The sequence below is a fragment of the Macaca thibetana genome, chromosome 2 (genome assembly GCF_024542745.1).
Source record: "Macaca thibetana thibetana isolate TM-01 chromosome 2, ASM2454274v1, whole genome shotgun sequence".
Lineage (NCBI taxonomy): Eukaryota > Metazoa > Chordata > Mammalia > Primates > Cercopithecidae > Macaca > Macaca thibetana.
The window spans coordinates 89,177,093-89,194,594 of NC_065579.1; the positions used below are offsets into that span (position 1 = coordinate 89,177,093).

General features: G+C 39.3%; 1 protein-coding gene and 1 pseudogene across 1 annotated transcript in view; both read right to left on the minus strand.

Annotated features, from left to right (window-relative positions):
* The window catches only part of EHHADH (enoyl-CoA hydratase and 3-hydroxyacyl CoA dehydrogenase), a 70,716-nt gene extending 55,378 nt beyond the window's left edge, over positions 1-15,338 (minus strand). Inside the window, exons 1-2 of the mRNA XM_050780245.1 lie at positions 15,179-15,338; positions 10,148-10,251 (exon numbers count right to left, since the gene is read on the minus strand). Of these exons, the coding sequence (XP_050636202.1) occupies positions 10,148-10,251; positions 15,179-15,252 (178 nt within the window). The 5' untranslated portion in view covers positions 15,253-15,338. The remainder of the gene's footprint in view (positions 1-10,147; positions 10,252-15,178) is intronic.
* LOC126948452 (eukaryotic translation initiation factor 2 subunit 2-like) lies at positions 6,790-10,141 on the minus strand (annotated as a pseudogene).
* Positions 15,339-17,502: the final 2,164 nt, after the last annotated feature.

Consider the following 17,502-nt stretch of genomic DNA (forward strand, 5'->3'; position numbering starts at 1 on the left):
CATTAACAGTGCTGTGATAAACATATGAGTATAGTTATCTTTTGATATAATAATTTATGTTCCTTTGGATGGATCTCCAGTAGTTGGATTGCTGGGTCAAATGATAGTTCTGTTTTTAATTCTTTGAGAAATCTCCATACTGTTTTTCCATAAAGGTTGTACCAATTTCCATTCCAAATAACAGTGTATAAGCATTCCCTTTTCTCTGTATCCTTGCCAACATGTTCTTGTTTTACTTTTTAATAATAGCCACTCTAAGGGGTGTGAGATATCTCATTGCAGTTTTGATTTACATTTCTCTGATGATTTGTGATGTTGAGAATTTTTTCATGTTTATTGGCCACTTGTGTGTCTTGTTTTGGCAAATGTATATGTCCTATGTGTACTTCAAAAAAAATTTTTAAGTATATATAACCAAAAGACAATGTCCACTTTTTAATGGGGTAAATTGGTTTTTCCTTGCTGAGTTGTTTGAGTTCCTTATAGATTCTGGATATTAGTCCTTTGTCAGATGCATAGTTCGCAAATATTTTCTCCCATTCTGTAGGTTGTCTGTTTACTCTGCTGATTATTTCTTTTGCTGTGCAGAAGCTCTTAGTTTAATTAAGTCGCATTCGTCTATTTTTGTTTTTGTTGCATTTGAGGCCTTAGTCAAAAGTTATTTGCCTAGGCCAACGTCCAAAAGAGTTTTTCCTAAGTATTCATCCAGGTATTTTTTTGATTTCAGATCTTACACTTAAATCTTTAATCCATCTTGAATTAATTTTTGTATATGGTGTAAGATAGGGGTCCAGCTTCATTCTTCTGCATATGGCTCTCCAATTTTCCCAGCACCATTTACTGAATAGCATGTCCCTTCCCATTGCATATTTTTGTTGACTTGGAATGGAATACTATGCAGCCATAAAAAGGGATGAGATCATGTCCTCTGCAGGGACATGGATGAAGCTGGAAGCCATCATCCTCAGCAAACTAACACAGGAACAGAAAACCAAATACTGCATGTTCTCACTGATAAGTGGGAGTTGAACATTAGGAACACATGGACACAGAGAGGGGAACAACACACACCAGGGCCTGTTGGGGGGTTGGGAGGTGAAGGGGGGGAACTTAGAGGACAGGTCAATAGGTGCAGCAAACCACCATGCACATGTATACCTAAGTAACAAATCTGCACGTTCTGTACATATATCCCATTTTTTTAAAAGAAATAATAATAATAATAAAAGGATTGGTACCAATTTGTCTTTGAATGTCTGGCAGAATTCTGCTGTGAATTCATCTGGTCCTGGACTTTTTCTTAGTTGGTAATTTACTGATCTGTTCTGGGTATGTAATTCTTCCTGATTTAAGCTAGAAGGGTTGCATTTTTTCAGGAATTTATCCATCTCTTCTAGGTTTTCTAGTTTATGTATGTAAAAGTGTTCATAGTAGCCTTGTATTTCAGTGGTGTCAACTGTAATATCTCCTGTTTCATTTCTTCATGAGGTTATTTGGATTTTCTCTCTTCTTGGTTAATCTTACTAATGGTCTATCATTTTTTAAAATCTTTTCAAAGAACCAGCTTTTTGTTTCATTTATCTTTCATATATTTTTGGGGGGTTGGTTCCACTTCATGTAGTTCTGCTCTGATCGTGGTTACTTCTTTTCTTCTGCTGGGTTTGGGTTTGGTTTGTTCTTGTTTCTCTAGTTCCTTGAGGCATTGTGACCTTACAACGTCAGTTTGTGCTCTTTCAGTCTTTTTGATACAGGCATTTAGGGATATGAACTTTCCTCTTAGCATTGCCTTTGCTGTATCCCAGAGGTATTGATATGTTGTATCATTATTGTCATTCAGTTCAAAAAATGTTTTCATTTCCATCTTTTGTTTTTGACCCAATGACCATTCAGGAGCAGGTTATTTAATTTCCATATATTTGCATGGTTGAAGGTTCCTTTTAGAGTTGATTCCCTGTTTTATTCCACTGCGGTCTGAGAGAGTGCTTGATATAATTTCAATTTCCTTAAATGTACTGAGGCTCATTTTGTGGCCTATAATACGGTCTATCTTGGAGAAAGTTCTATGCACAGTTGAATAGAATGTGTATTCTGTGGTTGTTGGATGAAATGTTCTGTGTAAATCTGTTAAGTCCATTTGTTCCAAAGTATAGTTTAAATCCATTGTTTCTTTGTTGACTTTCTGTCTTGATGACCTGTCTAGTGCTGTCAGTGGAGTACTGAAGTCCCCCACTATTATTGTGTTGCTGTCTATCTCATTTCTTAGGTCTATTAGTAATTGTTTTATAAATTTAGGAGCTCCAGTGTTAGATGCACATATGTTTAGGATTGTGACATCTTCCTGTTGGACAATGCCTTTTACCATTATATCATGTCCCTCTTTGTCTCTTTTAACAGCTGTTGCTTTAAAGTTTGTTTTGTCTGATATAAGAATAGCTACCCCTGCTTGCTTTTAGTATCCATTTGCATGAAATGCCTTTTTCCACCCCTTTAAGTTTATGTAAGTGCTTATGTGTTAGGTGAGTCTCCTGAAAGCAGCGGATAGTTGGTTGGTGAGTTCTTATCCATCCTGCAGTTCTGGATATCTCAAGTGGAGTATTTAGGCCATTTACATTCAATGTTAGTATTGAGATGTGAGGTACCGTTGCCTTCATCATGCTATTTGTCACCTGTGTACCTTGGTTTCTTTGGTGTTTTGTTTTTTGCTTTTTAACTTGTATTTTTGTTTTATAGGTCCCGTGTAATTTATGTTTTAAAGAGGTTCTATTTTGATGTGTTTCCAGGATTTGTTTCAAGATTCAGAGCTCCTTTTAGCAGTTCTTACAGTGGTGGCTTGGTAATGGTGAATTCCCTCAGCATTTGTTTGTCTGAAAAAGACTGTATCTTTCCTTCATATAGGATGCTTAGTTTTGCTGAATAAAAAATTCTTGACTGACAATTGTTTTGTTTGATGGGGCTGCAGATAGACAGCCCCATACCCTTCTAGCTTGTAAGGTTTCTGCTGACAAACCTGCTGTTAATATGATAGGTTTTCCTTTATAGGTTACTTGGTACTTTTGTCTCACATCTCTTAAGACTCTTTCCTTTGTCTTAACTTTAGATAACCTGAAGACAATGTGCCCAGGTGATGAACTTTTTGCGATGAATTTCCCAGGTGTTCTTTGTGCTTCTTGTATTTAGATGTCTAGATTTCTAGCAAGCCCAGGCAAGTTTTCCTCAATTATTCCCCCAAATACATTTTCCAAACTTCTAGATTTCTGTTCTTCCTCCATGACACTCATTATTCTTAGGTTTGGTTGTTTCACATAATCCAAAACTTCTTGGAGGCTTTGTTCATATTTTCTTATTCTTTTTTGTCTTGTTGGATTGGATTAATTCAAAGACCTTGTCTTCAAGCTCTGAATTTCTTCCTTCTACTTGCTCAATTCTATTGCTGAGACTTTCCAGAGCATTTTGCATTTCTATAAGTGCATCCAGTGTTTCCTGAATTTTTTATTGTTTTTTCTTCATGCTATCCATTTCCTTGAATATTTCTCCCTTCACTTCTTGTATTGTGTTTTTTGTATTTCCTTGCATTGGGCTTTACCTTTCTCTGGTGCCTCCCTGATCAGCTTAATAACTAACCTCCTGAATTCTTTTTCAGGTAAATCAGGGATTTCTTCTTCGTTTGGATCCATTGCTGGTGAGTTAATGTGATTTTGGGGTGTGTTACAGAGCCTTGTTTTGTCATATTACCAGAGTTGGTTTTCTGGTTCCTTTTCATTAGGGTAGTCTCTGTCAGAGGGAAGGTCTAGGGCTGAAGGCTGTTGTTCAGATTCTTTTGTCCCATGGGGTGTTCTCTTGATGTAGTATTCTCCCCCTTTTCCTACAGATGTGGCTTCCTGAGAGCTGAGCTGGAGATTGTCGTCACTCTTCTGGATTTAGCCACCCAGAAAATCTACCAGGCTCTGGGCTGGTATTGGGGGTTGTCTGCACAGAGTCCTGTGATGTGAACTGTCTGTGGACATCCCTCAGCCAAGGATACCAGCACCTGTTCTGGTGGAGGTGGCAGGGGGGGTGAAATGGACTCTGTGAGGGTTCTTAGCTTCGGTGGTTTGATGCTCTATTTTTGTGCTGGTTGGCCTCCTGCTGGGAGGTGGCACTTTCCAGAGAGCATCAGCTGTGGTATTATGGAGAGGAACCGGTAGTGGATGGGGCCCTAGAACTCCCAAGAGTATATGCCCTTTGTCTTCAGCTACCAGGGTAGAAAAGGAAGGCCCATCAGGTGGGGGCAGAGCTAGGCGTGTCTGAGCTGAGACTCTCCTTAGGTGGGTCTTTCTGTGGCTGCTGTGGGGGATTGAGGTGAGATTCCCCGGTCACTGGAGTCATGTACCTAAAAGGATTATGGCTGCCTCTGCTGAGTCATGTAGGTTGTAAGGGAAGTGGAGGAAAGTTGGCAGTCTCAGGCCTCACCCAGCTCCCACACAATCCAAGAGCCGGTCTCACTCCCCATATAACAGCACCAAGTCTGTTTCCAGGCAGTGGGCAAGCAGGGCTAACAACTTGCCCCAGGCTACCCACCTCCAAGCTGCATAAAGGCTTTAGTTTTTCCCCTGCCTGTGGAGTCTGCACTCCAGATTCACACCCTCCCCCGAGTTCTGGCCAGGAGGCTTCTAGACTAGTTCAAATTGTTACAAAATTCGGCTGGAGACTTCCTTCTCTCTGTGGTGTTTTCCCCAAGACTCTGGCCACCCTCTGAAAGGATCTCTATGATGTCAGGCAGGAACAGCCTGCTTAGGGACCCAGCAAGCTCCGAGGGCCTTTCCCGCTGCATCCTCTACCCCTGTATTTCATAAGGCTCTCTAAATTGACTCAGCTCCAGGTAAGGTAAGGATGTTCTCCCACAAACTAGACCTTCAGTTTCCCCAGTGGGGGTGTGTGTTCGGGAATGGAGGATCTCCCTTTCCCATTTCTGCAGTTTGGGCACTCACAGTATTTGGGATGTATCCTGTGTCCTGCAGGAGCAGTCTGCTTCTTTCAGAGGGTCTGTGGGTCCTCTTGGGATTCCTGATTTATTCCTGTAGTCATTCTGGAGCTAAAATTCACAATGTGAGCCTCTGCATGCTGCTCTGTCCATCCAAGTCAGAGCTGCAATCTAGTCCTGCCTCCCGTCCACCATGATGATCCTTAATCCTCATTATTATTATTTTTGTCTCAATCTCATTCAGTTCTGCTCAGATCTTTATTTCTTTTCTTCTGCTAGCTCTGGGTTTGGTTTGTTCTTGTTTTTCCAGTTCCTTGAGGTGCAACATCAGGTTGCAACTTTAAGATCTTTCTATATTTTAAAAAAATTTCTGCCTTGATTTCCTCATTTACCTAATGAACATTCAGGAGCAAGTTGTTTAGTTCCCATATATTTGTAGAGTTTTGAGAGTTCCTCTTGCTACTGATTTCTACTTTTATTCCACTATAATATGAAAAGATATTTGATGTGATTTAGATTTTTTTGAATTTGTTGAGATTTATGGCCAAACATATGATTTATTTTGGAGAATGTTCTATGCACAGAATGTCCCATGCACAAATGAGAAAAATGTGTATTTTGCAGTTGTTGCATAGAATGTTCTATAAATGTCTATTAGGTCCACTTGGTCTAAAGTCTAGTTTAAGTCCATAGTTTATTTGCTGATTTTCTGCCTTAATCATTGTCTAGTGCTGTCAGTGGGGTTTTGAAGTCTTCCCTTATTATTGTATTGCTGTCTATCTCTTTTCTTAGGTTAAGTAGTATTTGTTTTATAAATCTGGGTTGTCCATTTTGGGATGCATATATTTTTAAGACAGCTATACCTTCTTCTTGTATTGAACCCTTTATCATTATATAATAAATTATTGTTGTTGATTTAAAATCTGCTTTATCTAACATAAGTATAGCTACTACTGCTCATTTTTGTTTTCTGTTTGCATGATGTATCTTTTTCCACTCCTTTGAGTTTATGTGTGTCTTTACCAAAGGGTGTCACTTGTGGGCAGAAAACGATTAGTTTTTTTTTTTTTTTTTTAATCCAATTTGCCAGTCTATATCTTTAAGAGGAGTATTTAGGCCATTTATGTTCAAGGTTAATATTGATATATGAGGTTTTGTTCCCGTCATAATGTTATTACCTAGTTGCTTTGTTGTCTCAATTTACACTAAGATTTTTATATCTACATTTATAAATGAAATTAGCCTGTAATTTTTCTTTTCCATACTGTCCTTGTCAGGTGTTAGTATCAAGGGTATGCTGCCTCAAGAAATGAGTTGGGAAGTGTACTGAGTTGAACAGTGTTCACCCAGAAGCTGTGAGTGTGACATTTGGAAATAAGGTCTTTGCAGATGTCATCAAATTAAGGTAAGGTCATGCTGGGTTAGGGTAGGCCTATTGAAGATCAGGAAAATTTAGACGTGGAGGAAAGGAAGCCATGTGATTAAAGTGAGACTGGAGTGATGCATCCATAGGCCAAGGATTCCTAACAACCATAAGAAGCTAGAAGAGGCAAGGAATGACTCTTCCCTAAAGAAAATAGAGGAAGAATGACCCTGCTGATATCATGATTACAAACTTCTATCCTCCAGAGCTATGAGAGAATAGATTTCTGTTGTTTTTAGCCATTTAGTTTGTGGCAATTTGTTATGGTGCTCTAGGAAACTAATAGAGAAAGTGTCCCCACTTTTTTGATTCTCTAAAATGTTTATGTAAAATTAGAATATTTTCCTTGACTTTACAGTAGACCTTGCCAATGGAGTCTTCTGGGTCAAGTATTTACTTGGTGAGATTTTTGATTACTGATTGAATTTCTTTAACGATTACAGAACTATTTGGGTTTTCTATTTCTTCTTGAGTTAATTTTGAGAAGTCATTTTTTACATGTTCATAATATTTTCATTATCTTTCTTTTTTCACTGTTATAACTTTGATTTATCTTGCATTTTACAGAAGTCTACGAATGATTTTTAAAAAGCACCTCCTTACCTCATATCACGTTTCTCTGACAGGTGTTAAAGTAGGCTATAAGTATGTCAACAGCTTGAGCATCAGTGTCTTGCAAGGATTTCAGACCAACCAACCACTAGCCAAAGAACTTGGCAGCTTTTTAATCTTGTTTTTAATACAATGGTATATCCACTCTGATGGCAAACCAGTCTAGCCACATCTCTACAACATGCTTTGAAAAATCAGTGATTAGCAAATTAGTTAGCTTTGGCACGGAGCTGTGCTCGCTTGCCCATGACAGTCTGAAAGCCGGTTTTGATACTGGCAATAGAACATCTAGAATGACAAGTTTCACACTGTAGGAAATAAGAGTTGCATGTCCTTCTGCAGGATTGTGTCCAGTGATCTGCATGTGTGACAAACAACACATTCCTTGATAAACCTTCGTAAGACATTTTCTATATGTTTCTGTTGGAATCTTCCTTTACAAGTTGCTTATTACCACCTATAGAACCACTTGTACCCAATTCAGCCAACAAAAATGCAAGTGTGCTGATGATGTAATAGTTTACAGATATCTGTAAAGTTGACAAAAGAAGTTTTCTTGGTTCCTACTCGGACGACCTGCGGAGGTTTCATAATGAATTTCTTTTTCTCCCCAGCAACCGTATCTGAATTCTTTTCCCTTATGATGTTGAACACATGATTCAGCAGCTCCTCTTACGTGTAGTCTCCTTCTGAGCCTACCCAAGCAGGGCCTGTCTGATTACTGAATGAGATACCATCATCTTTTTTGCTGTCTTCATCTTCTAGAGCTTCATCTTTTTCTAGTATTTCATCCTCATCTGGGTACCTGACAGTCTTCTTTTTCTTGCCAAGCATTATGTCAAGGTCATGCTCTGGTTCAGCTGGTCCTTGAACATCACTTACAATCTTAAGATCCTTTACATCTTCTTCAGCATCATCAACATCAAACATCTTTTTTGTTTTTTTCTTTTTTCTTTTGATTAAAGAAGTTCTAGTCATCTAGATCATCAGAAGCATCTTTTTTCCTACTGTCCTCATCATCAGCTTCCAAATTTTTGTCCTCAGTTGGCTCTGGCTCCAGACTTTTGTTTCTGAAGGCTGCATTTCCTCTGTTTGGGTATCCCCTTCCTCATCTAACATAAAAGGCTTCTTCTTCATCTTTTCTTCTTGCTCATAGTAGGATCAAAAATCATCTTGTCCCCAGACATGGATGCGGCTCCAGTGGGCTCAGCATGGACGAGATGTCAGACAGGTCACCCCCAGGCCCCGCAGCAGTGCTGCTCCTGCCAATACCTCTCCCACCACTGCACTAGGCTCTTGCATCAGACAAAGGGCCATTATCTTTCTTAAAGGCTATAGTATCTGCAATGATATCCCTTTCATCATTCTTCATATGCATTGTTTGTGCCTTATCTTCTCCTTCAATCTCTCCAGAGTTTGTGAATTGTATTAGTCTCAAAAAACTGACATTGTTGTTCCTCTTGATTCAAATGTTTTCTATTTCATTAATTTCTCCTCTTTATTATTTCCTTTCTTCTACTTGATTAGGGTATATTTTACTGTTAGTCAGTTCCTTTATATAAATACTTAACTCATTACATTTCAGCCTTTTTTCTTTTCTAATATATATTTTTAAAGCTATAAATTTCTTGGTAAGTTTTATTTGAGCTGCATCCCTCAAGTTTTATATTATGTTTGCATTGCCATTCAGTTCCCAATTTTTTCTAAATTCCATTATTTCTGTTTTTACTCAGAGGATATTGGAAATTAACTTCCAAACATATGAGAATTACTAGTTATATTTTGTTATTGATTTCTAGCTTAATTGCATTATTGTCAGATAATATATTCTTAATGAAATTTATTTAAATAAGATTTTATAATTCAGTATCTAGTCAATTTTTGTAAATGTTCCAGATGTATTTCAGAAGAATCTATATTCTCCCATTTTGGGGTGCATTGTTCTATGTACATGCATTAAGCCAAGTTTCATAATCCCTAATACTTTTTTAGAAGAATAATTTTTTCTGCCTCCGAACTCTAATTGCATTCTCTCATCTACCTTCTTTCTTACAAAGAAATATCAAGTTCTTTATCATTCTGATCACTCTTTCCATGCATCATTGTCATCATCTTGGGTGCCAAACCTTAAGTTTCCAAACAGTGAGTAAGCTATTTAATAACTGGTTAAGGTTTGGGACATTATATTAATCTCTTCCAGGCTCAAAATATCTTCTTACCTGTAAATGAGGATTGTAGGACTAACTGAGAATTAAAATAGAATGTGTTTAAAAATACTATTACTTTTATTATTATTAATAAATAACCTACATGGTACTAGCACATAACAGGCAAGATAAATGGTAATATTATAATGATTCACATTTTTATATTTATTTATTGCCATGATTCTAACATCTGTGTCTTTTCAGGCTACCATTAACACACATTAAATTTCTCTGGCTACAGTAAGGTTGAATAGGCCCCCATATCCATGTGACTTTTGTTAAAGGGTATAATGTATTCATTAAGGAAAAGATGCCATATATACCATTGAATAAATCACCATTTCAAAATACTTTTGCCATATTTTGTCAATAATTTTGCATCTTCACACAATAACCCAATAAAACAGTGCCATTGTCACTGAGATGGGTGACTATCAGAAGAAAAATGAATTCTATTATAAGACTCTGTGTGAATTAAACAGTAACGTTTATTGACCATCTTCTGTGTATAGGTACTGTAGTAGAGGCTTTCAGATATGTTATCTCATTTAATGTCACAAAAACCCCTTAAAATAGATATTATTGTTCCTACTTTATAGATAGAGAAATTGAGGTTCAGGAGGTTAAAGAGATTTGCCCAAGCCCATATGTGGTGGAGATACATGCAATGCAGGTATATATCAGTAAGTGTATAACAGCCATCAAGTCTGGAACTAAATATACTCTAAAACCCCAATCCACTATAAAAGAGACTAAGCCCAAAGTCTTCTCTGGGTCTCTCTTGTAATTCCAGTCCCTTTCTCCACAATGTTTCTCATTCTCACTCAAGTCTGTCATTTCCATTACCTACACTAAGTTATTACTCACAAGCACAGCTAATGTAGTATTGGTCTCAGTCTGTGGTTGGATTCCAGAGATAGTGGGAAAGGGTTAGACTTAAGTTACCTGCAGAAAATTTGCCCTCTGCTCCACAAATCACAATGGCTTTTATTGTATGGTCTATTACAGCTTTCTGTAGTCCTTCTTTTACATCACGGAGTACGGCCGTACTAAAAGAAAACAAAATACACTAACTAAATTAGTCAGAATTAAATTCCTACTATTCAGAGTGTTTTCCTTTCCTAACAATGAAAAATTAAACACACACATAATGGATAAGAACTACAGATACTTCTCAATAAAGCTTCCAACAAATAATATATGTGTCTACTATGACTATTATATTTGTTCTACAAATAATATATGTGCCTATGATTAATTAAGCACTGAACAGATTAAATTAATCCACTTTTTAAAACTGTAATTTTCCTGCCCTGTGCTTTCACTTTGACCACTTAAAATTGGCACCAACCAATTTAAAAATATTATTACATGGCTTCCATATACTGTACAAGGAGTTATCCAATACTTGTACATAATTTATCATGTAAGGTGCACTAAGATGAGTGCTGTAACAAAGGTACAAAGAAAAAGTGATGTTGAAGTCGAGAAGGGTGAAATGACTTTCAATTTTTCATATTGGTAAAATATAAGAAAATTAAATGAGAAACAGTCTAGGAGCTGTGGCAGGGGCTGTGAGTTACCTCAAATATCCATTCCTCTCCGTCTTCTTCATAGTATTAAAACACCTGGTTTTTACTTGAATATATGTGATATGGTTTTGGCTCTTAATCCCCACCAAAACTTCATTTTGAATTGCAATCCCCACATATCAGGGAAAGATCTGGCGGGAGGTGACTGGATCATACCAATGGTTTGCCCCATGCTGTTGTTCTGTGAGGGAATTCTCAGGAGATAGTGGTTTATAAGTGGCAGTCTCCCCTGCACTCACGCCTCTCTCCTGCCACCTTGTGAAGAAGGTACTTGCTTCTCCTTTGCCTTCCGCCATGATTGTAAGTTTCCCCAGGCTTCCCCAGCCATGTGGAACTGGCAGTCAATTAAACCTCCCTCCTTTATAAATTACCCAATCTTGGGTATGTCTTTATAGCAATCTGAAAATGAAAATGGACTAATACAAAAATACGGTTGCCCAAAATAAAGACTACATTTTCCAGCCTGCTTTACAGTAAGGTCTGCACAAGGAACTAAGTTCTAGCCAATGGGATGGAAGCATATTTGGTATGTGCAACTTTTGGGAAGAGTTCTGAAAGATTTGGGTATGCTTTTCCCTTTTTCTTTCCTCCCTACTCCTGGCACCAATGATGGTCAGATCAGGAGCAGCCAGCTTGGATCAGGAGACAGAAGCTATGTATTGAGGATGGTAGAGCAAGAGATAGACAGAATAAATAATTGAGGCCCTTGTTGATTGTGGAGCAGCTGTATCATTCCAGGACACTGCCGTGAGAGAAATTAGCTTTTTATTGTCTAATTTACTATTATCTTGAGTATTCTGTCAGTGACAGCCAAGCATAATCTTAGATAAGAGATAAAAGCAAGATCGTGGAAAGATAGGGCATGTAGCAGATTTTGCCAAGTTTTAGTATATGAGGAAGTAATCCACAAAAGAGATAGCTAAAACCAAGACTGAATGAGTCTACCAATGGAAAAGAGAGCTGAGGGCAGATCCTCTGGATATATCTTCATTTAAGAAGTGGGAGAAGCTCAGCAGCGTGATTCAGCAAGTGAGCTCAAAGTCACAAAGACCAAGAGAGAAAATTTGTGAAGAAGGAGGGGATTAATAAGTACCAAGCAACCGAAGAGAATCTAGGGCAAGTGGTGAGGAACTGCTTAAAAGAAAAATCACAGAACCAGATTCCAATCAGTTTTGCCTTGGAATTCCAAGTATTCTGGGTAAAATCTCTGTTCTTTAGTATACAGGGTTAAAAATAAATTTTAAAACAAAACAAACAATAACAAACTTCTGTAAAGGCCAAATTGTTAAGACCAATAACTATGAGCTAAAAACCCAAGCAATAAAAAGGATACTTGCCCTTGTATATAATGGTTCCCTTTCACCTAATTACTTTTCACCTCTTAACCTAGATGAAACCAGACAAACCCTCTTGCCTTCAGCTGGTTAATTAGAAGCCAAATCTGATCACGAAAAGCAAATTCAAACCATTATATAATAAAAAAATTCAAAAGGCACACATTTCCTTCTGAATAAACAATGCCTACAAAACTAGCCAAAATTAGCTCAATCAGTGCCACTGAGGAGAAGAAACCAGCTTTTCCTATTTCAACCAATCTTCCTTTTTTATTTATGCTCATAATTTTGCAAATATGAAAAACAGGAAAAAAATGAAAATAGCTATAACAGATACACACTTTACTAGATTCAGGCTGACAGAAAGAGTCACAGCAATGTAAAGGCCGCAGAGGTTACGAAATTATTTTTCCTGTTAATACTGTCAGGCATAAGGAAATAGAATCTGGAGTAGAGACAGCATTTCATGACTACTGACCAAAACTCTTCAGCTTCTTTGACTATAGGAGGTCTTTCTTTTTTTTCAGACAGTTTTTTTTTTTTTAACCAAACGTCATCCAATCAAGTTTGTGGCTTGTGACCAGGATTTTTTCAAAGGACAAGAAGAGAAAATAGACTGTATCAAACAATACACCAAGTAAGGATAGGTTTTGTTTTAGAAAACTGTTTTCAGTTACGTGTTTGTATGTAAGTGTATCTTGAATTGCTATGTAAAAACGTGAGCTTTCTTAGTCTGTGGATTACAGTAAAGCAATAGTGTGAAAGCCATTGTTCTGGGAGACAGGCCTGTTAATCAGGCCTGTCCTACGCTTATAAAGGGAGCTGGTGTTTATCTGAATGGAAGCAAACATGGCTGCTAAACTAGCAATGAAGGATTTAAACTATTTGTTTTGGGGAAAAAATTTACATATATGTGTGTGTGTACGTGTGTGTGTTACACTCAAGTAAGAATCTCTCAATCAGCTAGGAAGATACAACTTCCCATATAAAATTAGAAATAGGAAGGGGAAAAGGAAGAAAGGGAGGAAAGAAAAAAAAGTGTAATAAAAAAATTGAGGAATCTGTTAAACTTGAGGAACTCTTAGGATGTACATTTCTACCTAAAAAAAGTTCAGAAGACAGACGAAAAAGGGCAGAGAAGTACTTATTCCCAAGTGGAGAATATCTTCTTGATGAAACTGAAGTGGGTCCTGAGTAGCAGGGCCTGTTGTCAGGGGCTTGAATAGGTCTTCTGACTAATAGGAATGATAACTAACATCTATTAAATGCCACTTTATAATTTCCAGCTGATTTAAACTTCACAACTTTATGAGGTAGGCCCTAACATTTCTCCTGCAAAGGGGCTGGGGGTGGCACAGGCAGTTGCATGGGTGGGCAGGGAGAGCAGGTTAAATTCCAGAAACATTTAAAACAGTTGTCAGAGGCTGGGCACGTGGCTCACGCCTGTAATCCCAGCACTTTGGGAGGCTGAGGTGGGTGGATCACGAGGTCAGGAGATTGAGACCATCCTGGCCAACATGGTGAAACCCTGTCTCTACTAAAATACAAAAAATTAGCTGGGTCTGGTGGTGCACACCTGTAGGCCCAGCTACTCAGTACGCTGAGGCAGGGGAATCACTTGAACCTGGGAGGCAGAGGTTGCAGTGAGCCGAGATCACACCACTGCACTCCAGCCTGGTGACAGAGCAAGACTCCGTCCAAAACAAACAAATAAACTAAAAAAAAAAAAAAAAAAAAGAACAGTTGTCAGAAAACATTCCTAGTCATGGGTATTAGAGTATGGAACTTTTCCCCCTAAGGTCCTAGTATCTAGCAATTCTAATCAGTATATAGACCAGTCCAAAATGGACAAGTAATCAAATTACTTACATTTTTCTTTGTCAAAACCAACATAACAGATATTTTGCTTTTTATTCTGGGAATGGCAAGTTAGTAGACATGTCATCCTTATGTGATTTTAGTCCTGCATTTTTTTGGCATTATTAAATGTAATAATTCACATTGAATTAATATTAATACTAATGATAAATCAAATCTGATGACAGTAGGATTTTTAAATTGTATTAAAATTAGCAGGTCTTCTCATTTCAGTCTCTTTGCTTCAGCAGTATGTGATAAGAATTTTGACTAAAGACCTTTCTTTCTATGCTTTATATATTCTTGGTAAATTATGATTTCCACTAATCTTATTCCCTGTGGATAGGTAATTCTTTTTCAAGGCTGATGTATAACTACTTTTTTAAAGAGATGTAGAATGACCAAACCGAATAACTTCATTACTTTTCAAAAAAGCAACATTGATCTCACTTTTCAATGTTTTAAGTGCACCACACAAGGCAAATACTTCCCAGTGAGAAAAAGAAGACAAGGTGCAGTTTTTCAGAAAATGCTATTACATAGGCTTAGTCTGATGTGAGTCTTCCTCGGAAGCACCAAAGTCCTGAGGTTCAAACAAATCAGCAGAAATAATTTTGCGTTTCTGGACCAGGGCACAATTCTGCTTTAATCACTGCGCTGGCATTAGTGGGACTTTTATTATTTTTTTTAAATGTTAAACCATTTTACTGCCCTATTCCTAAAGCCTTTAGCCAAACATTGTAAGGGCAGCCTGGACTCAAAGTTGGGGAGTGAGGTTGGATCAAAGTTCAACATCGAACTAAGTTAAGACCTTTGGATTAGAAAGTCGACCTGCAAAGCCAAAGTTGCAAGTAAGCAGGAGGACTCTGCATGAAGGAACAGGTCAAGGCCAACTCCCTGAGTGCTGATCTGTCTCAGCCTCAGTTTCTTTATCAGCAAAACGGGGACGAGAGTTCTCTACGAAGATTAACCAAGCTAATCTAGGTAAAAAAAAAAAAAAAAAAAAGAAAGAAAGAAAAGAAAAGAAAGAAAAAGAAAAAAAAAAGAAAAAAAAGGGCTCCTGGCATGTACCAGTTGCTCAACTCGGAGTGTCCTTCTCGGTTTAAACCAGCGGGGGAGAGTCAAAGCCTCCGGAGCCGGAGGGCGGGTAAGGCCCGCACGGTCCCCGGGCTGGAGGCGACCGAGCACGTTACCTGATCGCGTTGACCGGCGGGTTTCGGAGGCGGATCAGCGCCAAGGCGTTGTGCAGCCGCGTATACTCGGCCATGTTTCTTCTATTACCGAGGGCACCTCTGCCTCTCGCCGCCAGGCAAAGCTACTTTTCCGGGCGCGCCCGGCCGCCCCCAGAGGAGGGACGCCGACTGGGCCAATGCGAGCCGGGGCGCCGCCTCCCGCCGCGCCTCTTCCCACCCAGCCCTCCTCTCCAGAGACCCCACCCCGCGCTCTCCAGACGCTTGTCGCTTTCTCTTGATTGACTCCCAAGCTGCTCCCACCACAAGGTACAGCAAGGAGAATGATGGAAACAGGTGTAATTGCCGGCAAGTGGAAGTTTGCAACCCCTTGGCCCATAGGGGCTGGCTACTGAGGACAAGTTCTGAGTTCGCTGAGTCGGGCAAGCTGTCCGCATCGCGGTATTCATCTTCATGATCTTTCTGAACCAGGGACAGATACCTGGGGCCCTGACAGTTATGTGATATTGATACACATCTGGAACACATAAAATACACATTGTTCATTTCACCTAAATGAGTAGGGTACTAATGAAACAGCCTTTGCAAAAATTCTAACACTGAGAAAATTATGGCAGTGAAAGAGATCTGATTTAACCAACTCCATCTTGCCTTTAGCTGCCCTTAATTATTCCTGAGCTCAGGCCAAGTTAACTTCGGGAGACATTTAGTTTATAGTTTAAATGATAATAGCTATTCCCCAAAACTCGACTGCCTTTGTAAAGCTAACTGAGAGACCACCAGGCTAGGAGGATAGAGGAGTGTGAATTCTGTCTGCTAAGGTGTAGACAGAGACCATTGCCAGCAATTACTCCGGAGGCCACCAAACAGACAACCCCCATTTACTCCTGCAGATAACATCGCTATTGTAGAACCTAAGTTTGGCCTTTTGAGGTATTTTTTCAGGATTTTTGCATGCCTGACACTGATGGCTCCACCTGGACCAGTCCACCTCTCCTGTGGCCCCACCCATAAGCAACTCAGCACAAGAGGATAACTTCAACCCCCTATGATTTCATTTCCAACCCAATCAGTCAGCACTTTCCATACTCTAGCCCCTGCCCACCAAACTACCTTTGAAAAACCCCTAACCTACTAGCCTTCGATGAGATTGATTTGAGTAATAACTCCATCTCCCATGTGGCGTGGCCAGCCTCACATCAATTAAATTCTTTCCTTACTGCAATACTGTAGACTTCCTGAATTGATTTTGTTTGTGCAGCAGGCAGGAAGAACTCATCCAGTGATTAACATCAACTAAATACTTATATAACATTGTTACTAGAGGAGGGTCTGGACTGCAAGTTGTCCAGGTTCTTGGTGTTTTGAACAAAGAATTGGACAAAACACACAAACAAAGCAAGGAAAAAACAAAGCAACAGAAGCGTATATTTATTGAAAACGAAAAGACACTCCACAGGGTGGGAGTGGGCTGGAGAAAGAGGTTCAAGGGACCTTGTTACAGAATTTTCTGGGGTTTCAATACCCTCTAGAGGTTTCCCATTAGTTACTGGGTGTACGCCCTATGTAAATGAAGAGGACCAAGTAAAGTTTCAAAGTCATTTACTCAGTGTACACCCTATGTAAATGAAGAGAATATTTCCTGTCATAGCTGAAGTGTTTCCATCATTTGATTTAGTTCTAGGAAGTCTTTATGTTCCCTGCCTCCAGGCCATATTCTCCTGCCTCAACATCACTTTTTTTTTTTTTTTTTTTGAGACAGAGTCTCACTCTGTCACCCAGCCTGGAGTACAGTGGCGCGATCTTGGCTCACTGCAAGCTCCGCCTCCCAGATTCATGCCATTCTCCTGCGTCAACCTCCTGAGTAGCTGGGACTACAGGCGCCTGCCACCATGCCTGGCTACTTTTTGTATTTTTCGTAGAGATGGGGTTTCACCGTGTTAGCCAGGATGGTCTTTATCTCCTGACCTTGTGATCCGCCCGCCTCAGCCTCCCAAAGTGCTGGGATTACAGTTGTGAGCCACCGCACCTGGCCCTCAACATCATTTTTATTTGTCTTACAATCACATGCAACTAGTGAAACTGTTATGGGTGGAGGGTGTCCAGGTTCTTGGCGTTTTGACCAAAGAATTGAAAATGCAAAAACACGGCCGGGCGCAGTGGCTCAAGCCTGTAATCCCAGCACTTTGGGAGGCCGAGACGGGCGGATCACAAGGTCAGGAGATCAAGACCATCCTGGCTAACACGGTGAAACCCCGTCTCTACTAAAAACTACAAAAAACTAGCCGGGCGAGGTGGCGGGCGCCTGTAGTCCCAGCTACTCGGGA